The sequence below is a fragment of the Staurois parvus genome, unplaced genomic scaffold (genome assembly GCF_062004578.1).
Source record: "Staurois parvus isolate SC_StPar_1 unplaced genomic scaffold, SC_StPar_1.0 ptg001053l, whole genome shotgun sequence".
In the NCBI taxonomy this organism is placed as follows: domain Eukaryota; kingdom Metazoa; phylum Chordata; class Amphibia; order Anura; family Ranidae; genus Staurois; species Staurois parvus.
Window position 1 is genome coordinate 397,880 of NW_028318849.1, and position 13,735 is coordinate 411,614.

Sequence of the window (13,735 nt, forward strand, 5' to 3'; positions counted from 1 at the left end):
TATAGCAATGTACACCAATGTAGGAGTGCACTTTACCTGGGAGGCAGTCCAGATGGTGATCGCATGGCTCTTCCTCAGCCAATGTAGTGGCATTCAGCTTTTCTTTTTGTTTACCTGTTAAACAAGGTAACAGTCAGAAATGACGCATTGCATATATAGGCAGGCAACGGCATACTGAGCATTAACCAATTAGGGACCAAGTCTCACTGATCTGGCTAGTGCAACCTGAACTCTGATTGGCTGCCAGATCTGGAGTTGATGAGGCTGATTTAATAAAGTCATTGGGAATATTTGCACAATAAATATTCACTTTAACTATCAGCCATCCAACAACGCAGGGAGCAAGGAGGCGGCACTTTTTTCTATCTCCAAGCACTTGGTGGAGACCAGTCACCCTGCACAAGGAGAGAGAGCATCAGTGACCGGTCTTTATTACAGGAAGCTCTGGCACAGGGGTAAAGGGGTTGATTTACTAAAACTGAAGAGTGCAAAATCTGGTGCAGCTGTGCATGGTAGCCAATCAGCTTCTAATTTCAGCTCACTTGCTCAATTAGGCTTTGACAATAACACCCCGGTCACATTGGGTACGACTTGGCATGTGATTTGCATGCCATGCGAACTGCAAATCGTATGCCAAGTCGCACCCTATTGTCCGCAACTAGAGCCGTCAAATCGGTGCGGTTGGTCGGAGCCGAACCAATTTCTAAAGTAGTACAAGTACTACTTTTGGTGCGATTTGCATAGACATCTGTGTCAGTTGTCTTGCAAATCGCACCTGAAATTGGCATCTCACCCAACTTCACTGTAAGTCGCACAATTTCAAAGTCAGGCCTGATGTGACTGGGGTGGTTAAACCTGGAAGCTGATTGGTTTCTATGCAGACCTGCACCAGATTTTGCGCTCTCCAGTTTTAGTAAATCAACCCCGAAGTCACACTGGATTACTACACAAAGCACACCAAGTTTCAAGGAAAAACATATTTTTTTTTTTGTTTGGACAGAGCTTGCTTTTTGCAGAGTTCAACTTTCATCTAACTTTTCATTTGTTAGATTTGATTGAAATATTTTAAAAATCTGTGTAATTGAATAGGAAGATCCATTGTTACAGTATATGGCAAGCAATAGACAGGAGGAGGCAGTTTCTATCACTGGTGGTATACAGGTAATTACAGCTCGTGTTTCTCTTTCTTCTCTCTCTCTCCCCCATTAATTACCTTTTTTTGGTGATGGCCAGGTGTCCGGCTTCAGATCTTCGTAATCTGTCCAGTCAAACAGGGTCATATCCAGGGTTGGCATCACCTCCCCTCCCTTCTTCCCAGACTGCAAAGCATCAAATGAAGCACAATGTCAGGGACTGAAAAGACATTTCTGTGGACTGTTTCTAATTTTCATGAGATTCTAGAAGAGCATGCCATATATACTGCTGCATGCCATACAACTGGGCAGCACAGTGCTGATTTAAGCCCCCAGAAATGTGACACCTTAGAACACAGGTGTGGATTTAACCAGGGGCGGACTGACAACTCATGGGGCCCCCGGGCAATAGGGGATCATGGGGCCCCTGTGTCCTTGCCCAAACTCAAAAAAGCCTATGAAAAAAGTACCAGGGGCATCTCATGGGGCCCCCTACTGACCCTGGGCCCTCGGGTAGTGCCCGAGTTTCCAAATGGTCAGTCTGCCCCTGGTTTTAACCAAATACCTCGGAGCAGTCTCGGATTCTGCGGGACTGTCCCGGGATTTTAACAAAATCACAAAATCTTGCAGATCTGAACTGTGACCTGCTGCTGGTTGGGTACTGCCATGTTCCCCAGTGAGATCTATGCCAGTGCCCCCCCCCCAGTGAGATCTATGAATCCAACTGTACACCAATGTTCCCCACTGACACCAATGATCCCTGCTGATAACAATGACCCCCCACTGACACCAATATACCCCCCCATCCTTGGCACAAATGACACCCAATGAACACTAATATCCCTCACTAACAACAATTACCCCCGTTGAATACCAGTGTTCCCCAATGCCACCAATGAACCCCACTGAAACCAATGACCCCCCACTGACAACAATGTCCCCCACTGATACTATGTCAACCGCTGACACCAATGACCCAAGCTGTACACCAATGTTCCCCACTGACACCAATGATCCCTGCTGGTTATTATTATATTACAGGATTTATATAGCGCCGACAGTTTGCTCAGCACTTTACATTATGGTGGGAGACAGTACAGTAACAAAACAATTCAATACAAGAGGGATTAGAGGGCTCTGCTCCTTGGAGCTTACAATCTAGGAGGGAGGGGATAGTGGTACAAGAGGTAATAACTGTGGGGGATGGAGTGGTTGGAAGAGTAGAGGATTCTAGTATTAGCTGAGGGCAGGATAGCCTTCCCTGCAGAGATAGGTTTTCAGAGTGCACCTAAAAGTGAGCAGAGTAGGCGATAGTCTGATAGATCGGGGTAGGGAGTTCCAGAGGATGGGGGAGGCCCTGGAGAAGTCCTGGAGATGAGCATGGGAGGAGGAGACAAGGGAGCTAGAGAGTAGGAGGTCTTGCGAGGAGCGGAGAGTACGGTTTAGGTGATATTTTGAGACAAGATCGGTGATGTAATTTGGGGCAGTGTTGTGGATGGCTTTATACGTCGGTGTTAGCATTTTGAATTTTATCCGTTGGGCAATGGGAAGCCAGTGGAGGGATTGGCAGAGAGGGGTGGCTGATACAGAACAGTTAGTAAGGTGGATGAGTCTGGAAGCAGCATTCATGATAGACTGAAGTGGGGATAGCCTGCGGTGAGGTAGGCCAGTGAGGAGGGAGTTACAGTAGTCGAGGCGTGATATAATAAGGGAGTGAATGAATTGCTTAGTGGTTTCCGAGGTTAGGAACGGACGTATTTTGGAGATGTTGCGGAGGTGAAGTCTAAATGAGTTTGTCAGCGATTGGACCTGGGGCTGATAACAATGACCCCCCCACTGACACCAATATACCCCCCCCTTGGCCCAAATGACACCCAATGAACACTAATATCCCCCACTAACAACAATTACCCCCATTGAATACCAGTGTTCCCCAATGACACCAATGGACCCCACTGAAACCAATGACCCCCCCACTGACAACAATGTCCCCCGCTGACACCAATGACCCAAGCAATACACCAATTTCCCCACTGACACCAATGACCCCCGCTGAACATTAATGTTTTCCAATGACATCTATTGATACCAGTGACCCCCAATGTCATCAATGTCCTCCACTGACACCTATCATCAATGACCCAATCTGAACATCAATGTCCCCCACTGACACAAATGTCCTCCACTAACACCAATGACCTCCCACTGACACCAATGCCCTCCGCTGACACCAGTGACCCCCACTGAAAACCAATGACCCAACTTTAACACCAGTGTCTCCCACTGACACCAATGTCCTCCACTGAAACCAATGTCTTCCGCTAACACCAATGACCCCACTGACACCAGTGCCCCAACCTGAACACCAATTTTACCCCACTGACACCAATAATCTCCACTGACACCAATGACCTCCACCAAACATTAGTGTTTTCCAATGACACCTATTGATACCAGTGAACCCCCATTGACAGCATTCTCCCCTACTGACACCTATCACCAATGACCCAACCTGAATATCAATGTCCCCCACTGACACAAATGTCCTCCACTACCACTGACACCAATGTCCTCCACTGACACCTACTGTATGTCCCCCACTGACACCAATGACCCAACCTTAACAGTGTCCCCCGACATCAAGGTCCTCTACTGACGCCAATGTCTCCCACTAACACTAATGATCCCATTGACAACAATGACCCTTACTGACAGCAAGGTCCCTTACTAACACCAATGACCCCCACTGATAACAATGACCCCCAGTGAACACCAATGTCCCCGCTTTGACATCATAGACCCCCAATGAACACATAAGCCCCCTTCCTCCCCCACAGGGCATCGGTGACTTCCCTTTCCCTCCACAGAGCAAGGCTGGGCACACAAGAAGCGGGCTGAATGATGCTGGCTGTCATTCAACCTGGAAGAAGTGACAAGGTGGAGTGCAGGATCATGGAGAGGGTTAGGTACCAATTGGCCACATTTCATATTTTATTATAGGAGGGGATCGTAGAACTAAAACAAACAAGAAATGATAGGAGCCCTGATTTAATATAATCAGCTGTAGGTCTCCATTACTCTGCCTCTTGGCTGCACATTCAAAAACATTTTTCCTTCCTGTTAAATAAGTCACCATCATTCTCCTAAATATTTTAGCTCTCTTTTGAGACAGATGGCATTGTGGGAGATCGCATGCTGCATCCCGAGCCTCACCATCCGCCGCTAAGAACAAAAGACCTTTATTATATATCCAAGACATCAGCTCCACACTGATTTTTGCCTGGAGAAACTTTTTCAATATTAATCCACCTGCTTTCCACTAGCTTATCGTCTCTGCCAGAATATTGTTAATGAGCCCACGATGGAGTCAGAGGGACCCTATGCCATGCCGAACAACGATAGAGCACCGGGCATGCTAGATCGCATCAATATTAGCAAACCTGTGAAATAAAGTGCAATTATTATTCAAGACTTAAAGAAATTATTCTCACCTTAGCACGGCGAGGGGCTTCCACCATGGCTGTGGGCTGCTCATTAATAAACATGGGCTCGGCTGTGCCTAACGAAGGCCGGGTGGCTGAAGAGGCACTGGAGGACATCTCCACATGGGTGGAACGAGTGGGCTCGCGGAGGCTTAAATCTTCCTTCAAAAGGCCGCTGGGCTCAGCTTCAAAGGCTCTTGCTGGAAATACAGACGAGCGGATTAAAGAGTTTCACCCCTTGCAGACATCCCCCCCGACCACCTGCAAAGTCTCTGACTTTTATGAGGGTCTTCTAATATTGTGTGCCTTGAGTTACGAAAAGGCATCGTGAAAGGAATCCAGTTCATTCTTATGGTTTGGTCAATGAGTGCAAAGCTACACCAGTAGCATCTATCAACCTAGAGGAACGCAAGGTTTAGCAGTATCATCTACCAATCTACAGGAATGCAGAGTTCACCAATAGCATCTACCAACCTACAGGGACGTAGAGTTCACCAGTAGAATCTACCAACCTACAGCAACGCAGTCACCTGTAGCACCTACCAACCTACAGGAACGTGGTTTAGCAGTAGCATCTACCAACCTAAATGAATGCAGAGTTCACCAGTAGTATCTACCAACCTACAGGAATGCAGAGTTCACCAGTAGCACCTACCAACCTACAGGAATGAAAAGTTCACCAGTTGCATCTACCAACCTACAGGAACGCAGTTTAGCAGTAGCATCTACCAACCTACAGGAACGCAGAGTTCACCAGTAGCATCTAGTAACTGACAGGAACACAGAGTTCACCAGCAGCATCTACCAACCTACAGGAACGTAGAGTTTAGCAGTAGCATCTACCAACCTACAGGAATGTAGAGTTCACCAGTAGCATCTACCAACCTACAGGAATGCAGAGCTCACCAGTAGCATCTACCAACCTACAGGAATTCAGAGTTCACCAGTAGCACCTACCAACCTACAGGAATGCAGAGTTCACCAGTAGCACCTACCAACCTACAGGAATGCAGAGTTCACCAGTAGCACCTACCAACCTACAGGAACGCAGTTTAGCAGTAGCATCTACCAACCTAAAGGAATGCAGAGTTCACCAGTAGCACCTACCAACCTACAGGAATGTAGAGTTTACCAGTAGCATCTACCAACCTAAAGGAACACAGAGTTCACCAGTAGCACCTACCAACCTACAGGAACGCAGAGTTCACCAGTAGCATCTACCAACCTAAAGGAACACAGAGTTCACCAGTAGCACCTACCAACCTACAGGAACGCAGAGTTCACCAGTAGCATCTACCAACCTAAAGGAACACAGAGTTCACCAGTAGCACCTACCAACCTACAGGGATGTAGAGTTTACCAGTAGCACCTACCAACCTACAGGAACACAGCATTCAATGTCCAATGTAGCACCAGTAGCACCTACCAATGGTTATTTAAAGTGTTTGTAAACCCTTACATATACCCATTGAAGGGACTATCCTCAGGTGACACATGGAGATGAAATGAATCATCCTACATAAGTTATTCCTGTCTATCTGTAGTCTTCTGAGATGGGAACAAGGGACACTCAGGGGCGGACTGACCATTTGGAAACTCGGGCACTGCCCAAGGGCCCCAGGTCAGTAGGGGGCCCCATGAGATGCCCCTGGTACCTTTTTCATAGGCTTTTTTGAGTTTGGGCAAGGACACAGGGGCCCCAGGATCCCCTATTGCCTGGGGGCCCCATCAGTTGTCAGTCCGCCCCTGGAGACACCTATTACCAAAAATAAGTAGGCATAGGACATACCCCCTGCCACACTCCCTTAAAGGAGAATTGTACAAAAATAATAATAGGTTAAATTGACAAGTGCATTTTACCTCTACTATTCCTTTATACTGGCTTTTGAAGTTTACAAATGCAACATTTTAGAAATTGGATGAAAAGTTTAACACTGTGAGACACTTTTTGATAGCCAAGTAGTGCATTTTATATAGAACTATACAGATCAGACCAAAATGAGGGACAAATGAGGAGGAAGGAGGGATAGAGGGACTTTGTTCCAAATCAGAGACAGTCTCTCGAAATCAGGGACAGTTGGAAGCTATGCTGTCAACCTCATGGCAGGGCAGAAGAGTGCTGGCCTCTCTGGTGGTCCTAGCAACCAATAACCCACTAGTTATCAGGAAAAGTTGGAAAGCTCATGCCCTCCTTTCTGACCTGCCACCCCTTGGCCTGCTGTGTAAGGTATACATGGGTGTAATGTAAAGGGGGTGCTGTTATTTAAAGCGAGACTGTAATGTAAAGTTGGGGACTGTGATGTAAACGGGGTGGGATGTGATGTAAAGGGTCATCTGATTCCTCTTGCATTGAATTGTATTCTTACTGTACTGTTTGCCCTCATGTTGTAAAGCACTGAGCAGACTGTTGGCACTATATAAATCCTGTATAATAGTAATGATAATATTACTGCAATATAAAGGGAGTACTGTATTGTAAAGGAAGGCTGAGGGGCTGCGCTGTAAAGAGTAGTGCTGTGATGTAAAGAGGCGGGGGGGGGTGCTATGATGTATATGGAGGGACTGTGATGCAAAGCAAGGCTGTGATGTAAAGGTTGGCACTGCAATCTAATGGGGTTGTAATTTAAAGGGGAGGATGCAAAGTAAAGGGATGTCTGTGATGTAAAAAGGGGTGCTGTAATGTAAAGGGAGCTGTAATTTATATAGAGCAAACTGAAATATAAAGGGGGAGACTGTGATGTAAAGGAGGGCTGTATTGTAAAGAGTGGTGTATTGTAAAGAGGAGCACTATTATGTAAAGGGGGGCTGTGATGTAAGGTGGGCTGTGATATAAAGGGGATTACTGTGATGTAAACAGGGGCGAATGGGGGGCTCTGATGCAAAGGATTGTATAATGTGAAGGGAGTCTGTGATGTAAAAGAGGAGACTGCAATATAAAGGTCCGGGGAACTGAACAGAAGAAACATGAGATTTGGACCTCTGCTGGAAGAAGCACTGCCAGAGCCCTACAAAATGACATCCAGTAGGCCACTGGTGTAAATGTCTCTGACCAAACAATCAGAAATTGACTTCATGAGGGCGGCCTGATGGCCTGAAATCCTTTAGTGGGCCCTGTGCTTACTGCTCAGCACCATAGAGCTCGATTGACATTTGCCATTGAACACCAGAATTGACAGGTCCACCACTTGGCGCCCTGTGCTTTTTGCAGATGGGAGCAGGTTCACCCTGAGCACATGTGACAGACATGGAAGGGTCTGGAGAAGCCGTGGGGAACATTATACTGCCTGTGACATTGTTCAGCATTTTGGTGGTGGGTCAGTGATGGTCTGGGGAGGCATACCCATGGAGGGACGCACAGACCTCTACAGGCTAGACAATGGCACCCTGACTGCCAAATTAGGTATGGGGATGAAATCCTTGGACCCATTGTCAGTCCCTATGCTGGTGCAATGGGTCCTGGTTTCCTCCTGGTACATGACAATGCCCGGCTTCATGTAGCGAGAGTATGCAGGCAGTTCCTGGAGGATGAAGGAATTGATACCATTGAATGGCCCCCATGCTCACCTGACCTAAATCCAATAGGACACCTCTGGGATATCATGTTTTGGTCCATCTGATGGTGCCAGGTTGCACCTTAGACTGTCCAGGAGCTCAGTGATGCCCTTTTCCAGATCTGGGAGGAAATACCCCAGGACACCATCCGTCATCTCATTAGGAGCATGCCCCGACATTGTCAGGCATGCATACAAGCACATGGGAGACATACAAACTACTGAAGACCATTTTGAGTTTCTGCAATGAAATTTCAGCAAAATGGACAAGCCTGCTGCATCATTTTTTTCACTTTGATTTTTGGGGTGTCTTTGAATTCAGTCCTCTGTAGGTTGATAATTTTCATTTCCATCAAATGATGGGGCATCCTTACCTTCCTAACACATTACCCCGTCCATATCAGTATAGAGATAGAGCAGGAGATTTGTCCCTATTGAGATCTGATGTGTTTTCAAAGTGTTCCTTTAATTTTTTTGAGCAGTGTATATATATATATATATATTACAGGCAAATATCTACACAGAAAAGAACAATGGAAAAGTAACAAGAGCCCTGAAATTTTACAGTCGGCATATTTCTTTAATTATAAGCGTATGTCGCTCCGGTGTCTGGAGGCATCATACATGGGGTTATCAGCAATTACAAGCTAGCTGTTAGTCGCTGTGTAATTGCATTCATTTGTCTAAATTAGAGCTCCCCGCTGACTGGCCGGGTTTATGAATTCACCAACTAGTATCATCCTAGGAATTGGGAACACGACTTGTGTAAGCGAACCCATCCAGGCAGGAGAGCCGTCTGCGGCGGTGGAGATTAGCGTTGGGCTGCGTTCTATTCCCTTAATGGATTCCGGCTTCCCCAGTTAGATGGTAATAAGGCAGCCTGGGTTAATAAATTCTTAAAACAACACTAAGAGAAAACAAAAATGTCTGTGCCTAATTGTGCGTAGTACAGGCAATGTATACTCTGGATACAATGTTTCATTGCCTCTTTGTTGAATTTGTTTGCAAATATGTGGCTTGAGATCATCTTGTTTTACCTTCTTCTCTACATTTTCATGGATCTTCATTGTGTAAAATGTCCCTGTGGTCTGCCCTACTCATAGGTAAGGTCTTGTTTGATTGAAATGCGTTAGCATTGCTTTTCTTCTGAAACGTTTACTCTGCATTCAAATAAAGTCTCTACAGTTCATCCTCACCTTGTTGCCGGTCCTATATTATTATTACATCAAGTTTATATAGCGCCAAAGGGTTTGCTCAGCGCTGTACAATAGAGGGGGGGGACGGGACAATACATGAAACAGGACAGCAACAACAAACACACGAGGGGTAAGAGGGCCCTACTCTTTCGAGCTTACAATCTAGGTGGGAGGGGGTAGTGGTACAGGAGGAAGTGGCTGTGGGGGATGGAGTGGTAGGAGGAGTGGAGGGGATCGGCTGTTAGGTGAGGGTGGGGTAGGCTTCCCTGAAGAGGTGGGTTTTCAGGGAGTGCCTGAAGGTGAGGAGGGAAGGCGACAATCTGATGGATTGGGGTAGTGAGTTCCAGAGGATGGGGGAGGACCTGGAGAAGTCTTGCAGTCGTGCGTGGGAGGAGGAGACCAGGGAGCAAGACAAAAGGAGGTCCTGAGAGGAGCGAAGGATACGGGTAGGGTGGTACTTGGGAATCAGGTTGGTGAGGTAGTTAGGGGCAGTGTTGTGAATGGCTTTGTAGGTCAGGGTTAGCAGTTTGAATTTGATGCGTTGGGCAACCGAGAGCCAGTGCAGGGATAGGTAGAGGGGGGTGGCAGATTTTTAGCAGAGTTTTAGAGCTGCCGTGTTGAGGTGAGGTTAAAACTCCCTCTCCTGAACAGGGAAGAATCGCATTCAGGATAGGAACGTTTAGATCAGCGGCCGTGAAAAAATGCAAAACACGGCAAAAACGTGTGTAAAAGCGATACCATGTTTACGCACGTTTTTGCATTTTCCCGCAGCCGGTGGTCAGGGTAGGCTAGTGTACATGTAACCCTAAAGTAACAATAAAGTGGTCGTAAGGCCTTATATATACCCAGTGAAGTGACTGGCCTCGGGTGATACAAAAAGAGATGAAACAAATCCTCCTACATAAGTTGTACCTGTTTATCTATTCAAAGTTCAGAATTTACACAGGATCTGAAAAGAAGGGGGCAGGGAACTAAAGTTATATCAGTGAGGAGAACTCCAAGAGTGGATGGGAGGGAAGGGACACCCCCCCCCCCTTCACATCGCACACAGGAACAGAGTTGAGGCTGTCATTCACAATCTGTTCCCTTCCCTGTCACCATTTTTCTCTTGGTGTCAGGAAAAATTGTCAGAAGAGACTCATTGTGATAGCAGAGGAAAGAGGCAGCAGACAGATATGATACTTCAGATTTCATGTCAGAGGTTTACAACCACCTTAAAGAGGCATACAAACTCACTGGCTGTGCCAAAGCCATCTTCATCACACGCCCTAATGCCCCAATCCACTGCTGTACCCCTAAGAAAATCCAATGCAAATAATGACTTAAAGAAGTGTGGTATTACCACAGGGCTAACAACACTCCCCACCTGCTTATGAGAATGATTGGCCTGGAAGTAGATCACTCGGGCAGCAAACACTAAGTGGTGAAATGTTGAGATGGGAGAACCCAGGGATGGGTTAAGACCAAGTGGGGTCCTTGGCAAGATGGCAACTTTGCCTCGCCCATCCCTTCAATGGACAGTGATAAGGGATGCTATAGGCACAGAGAAGCCTTTCTCTTTGGTTGTCTTTGTTCGCTCCGTCAAACACCACCTACCTACAAGTTCATCTTCCTTTTTGAAAGGACAAGCATATAGAGCCCTGTTGCAGCCCATTTCTAGAGACAGGGGTGTCTTCAACTTTTCCCTCTAGAGGTCTTCACTCCCCTTCCAGCTAGGTCTATAAGTAGCAAGGAGCGGTGGAGTCAGGAGGTGATGGTTCGCCGAGAGAGAAGTGTGTGCCTCAGACCTTGTGGGATCCCTAGGGTCTACTTTGCAGAGAATTATGTGAACTAACAGAAAATGGCCTTCCCCTCTAAGGGATTGTAAACTGCTCATCACTAAGTGGGTCCCACCAGAAAAGCTGAATAGCTCCATTACTAATACCCTACAAGTGAACAGCTCAATGAAATTGAGTAGCCATAATATATAGAACCATAATAAAATGAACTTCTAATAATCACATTAAAATAGACTGAATAGTAAAGAGAATGTTCTAGGAAGAAGAGGACCAAGTGTCTATTTCAGTGAGTGCACATTGGTCTATACATGGGAAAGTAAATATGGAGACTGACTTGGCTGGAAAAGTGGTGGTGGTCAATAGAAGACGCGTCGGCCAGCTTGGTTTTGGTGACAAGTTCCCTGTCTGGACCACACACCTTGTACCTAGTGACCCTAGTGTTATTTGTGCTTGGTATTTGGCACAACCCCGACAGATCTGACCTGTAACCATAAGATCAGGACCCCAACAATTCAATTATGGTGCAAAAATGAGATTTCCCTGATAGGGCCTATTGACCAGAGAGATGGGAGCCAGAGGGGTGTAGCTGGCATCTTGGATCTGCCTAGATTATACATACTGTAGACCCCATCGAGGAACTGGCTAAACAACCCGCCGCCGGAGGCCAGATGGGTGCACAGCTTATAGCAATTGTACCAACACCCCGGTTTATTTCAGGAGTATACAGGTTGTAGCTGGGCCCCTGAATGTCCACCAGGCCCTTAACTCATGCCTAAGCTGCCTTGTGCATGATCCAGCTCTTGTAGTACCACATTTTTCATACTGCACAGCACACCATTGCCTAACACCTAGCAAAGCACACCTCTGAGGCACAAATAAAATTTCTGCAAGGGACGATGACAGACCTTCTGGAGTTGCAACTTTGACAGGTGCCATTATAACAGGTCCCCATTAACGAAAACTAGCATTTTTTTTTTTTGTGGCGACTTCTCCTGTAAATTATTTCACTGAAGCAGCTGTCCAGCAAAAGGTGCTGACTGCGCTGTCCAGCATATAGTCAGCTGCTTAAGAAAGAATAATCAAAACTGAATATGCAATAACATTATGGAAAAATTGAAAAGGTGCTACGTAAGGCATGAAAGAGACAATAAAAATAAGTAATACAAAAAAGTACACCAAACCTGAAAGCCACCTGACCCCAAAAATTCTGGTCCAGAAGCTGAATTTTAAAGTAAAATAATATATATTATTTTGTGGATGGGATCTGGAAATTTCCATTCTCAAACATCATATAAAGAGTCTGCAGAAGTGTTGGCGAAGGCTGGATGGTCGGGCGGTTTACGAAGGCAGATAATCTCTCTCTGGGGGTCTGTAAACCCCTCTTTGATGGCTGCTGCTGACATTAAGAAAAAATCTATTGGAAATCCTTATCTTTGGGGATTAAGTGCTTTGCAGCAGAGATAGTATCGTCCTCACAAATCACTTCTAGAAGGGTTAGTAATTGATCCCGTGGATGGACGGGACTTATTCCTGGGTGATATTTCTTTTTGTTGGGTACAAACACATCACTAACTCACCAAAAAATGAAAAAAAAAGACCAAACAGACCTAAATTAAAGATGTCTCAAGGGAGATTTCAGAAAGGCGTAGGTGGCTGCAGTCTGAAATGAAAACACCTTTTCAAACCTGTTATCACTTTCCCTGTATGGCCCATCATTGCTTTGGTCAGTTATCTCGCCCTAAAGGATGCATTTTTGCAGTGCGTTAACACATGTAACTTAACACACGTTTTGAGTCAGATTAACATGTTGCATTCAGAATGCCCATTGAAATAAATGGGTTGCCAATGTACTAAAATGTCCCAAAAATGGGTAGTACCACAAATTTTGTAACATAACACACCACAGCACACTACGGTGTGTTGTCATGTATTGTGGTGCACCACATTGAATGTGTGCTTCCTTTGTGCTTTGGGGTTCCATTTAAGATAAAAAATCTCTTTCAAACAGCCCATTGAAAATCAATAGCACCGCAACACAGGAGAAGCATGTAACTTGCATTGTAAATGGGCCTTAAACATGTGATCACTTTCTCAGGGTCTGCACATTCTTTGTAGTCACTGCCCCTCTTTGTGTTACCCGCCTGAACTCTATAACCTGCCTAGATACTTCCATCTGGGTATAACCAGAATCATTGTTACTGAACTATGCGGGCTTAATTATGCATTATTATTGTTAACAATTCCTTAATGTAGCTCCTGTTTTTCGTCACAAGATGGGTCTTATTCAGACTTGAGCCCCCTGATTCTTTCAAGCATGGAACACTGAATGCTGGGAGGTGTAGTTAGGATTAGGGTTAGGAATGACACTAGTACCGTTGCAGGGAAAAGAAACTACAAGATCCAGAGTGCATAGAGGCAAGAGGGGTGATATAAATAGAAAAGCTCAGGAAAGAGCGCGGCAGTTGGGAGATAGCTACCAGTGGGTGCAGAAGGGTAGAACTCAGAGAGAGATCTGAGGAGGTTGATTAAGACAGTGTTTCTCAACCAGGGTGCCCAGGCACCCTGGGGTGCCTTGAGGTTTCTTCACGGGTGTCT

The 13,735-nt window shown here is 45.9% G+C and overlaps 1 protein-coding gene across 1 annotated transcript in view; it reads right to left on the reverse strand.

Annotated features, from left to right (window-relative positions):
• Positions 1-13,735, reverse strand: part of DRAXIN (dorsal inhibitory axon guidance protein) — a 97,548-nt gene that overhangs the window by 19,375 nt on the left and 64,438 nt on the right. The window contains exons 3-5 of the mRNA XM_089658148.1: positions 4,625-4,815; positions 1,214-1,319; positions 37-114 (exon numbers count right to left, since the gene is read on the reverse strand). Of these exons, the coding sequence (XP_089514274.1) occupies positions 37-114; positions 1,214-1,319; positions 4,625-4,815 (375 nt within the window). The remainder of the gene's footprint in view (positions 1-36; positions 115-1,213; positions 1,320-4,624; positions 4,816-13,735) is intronic.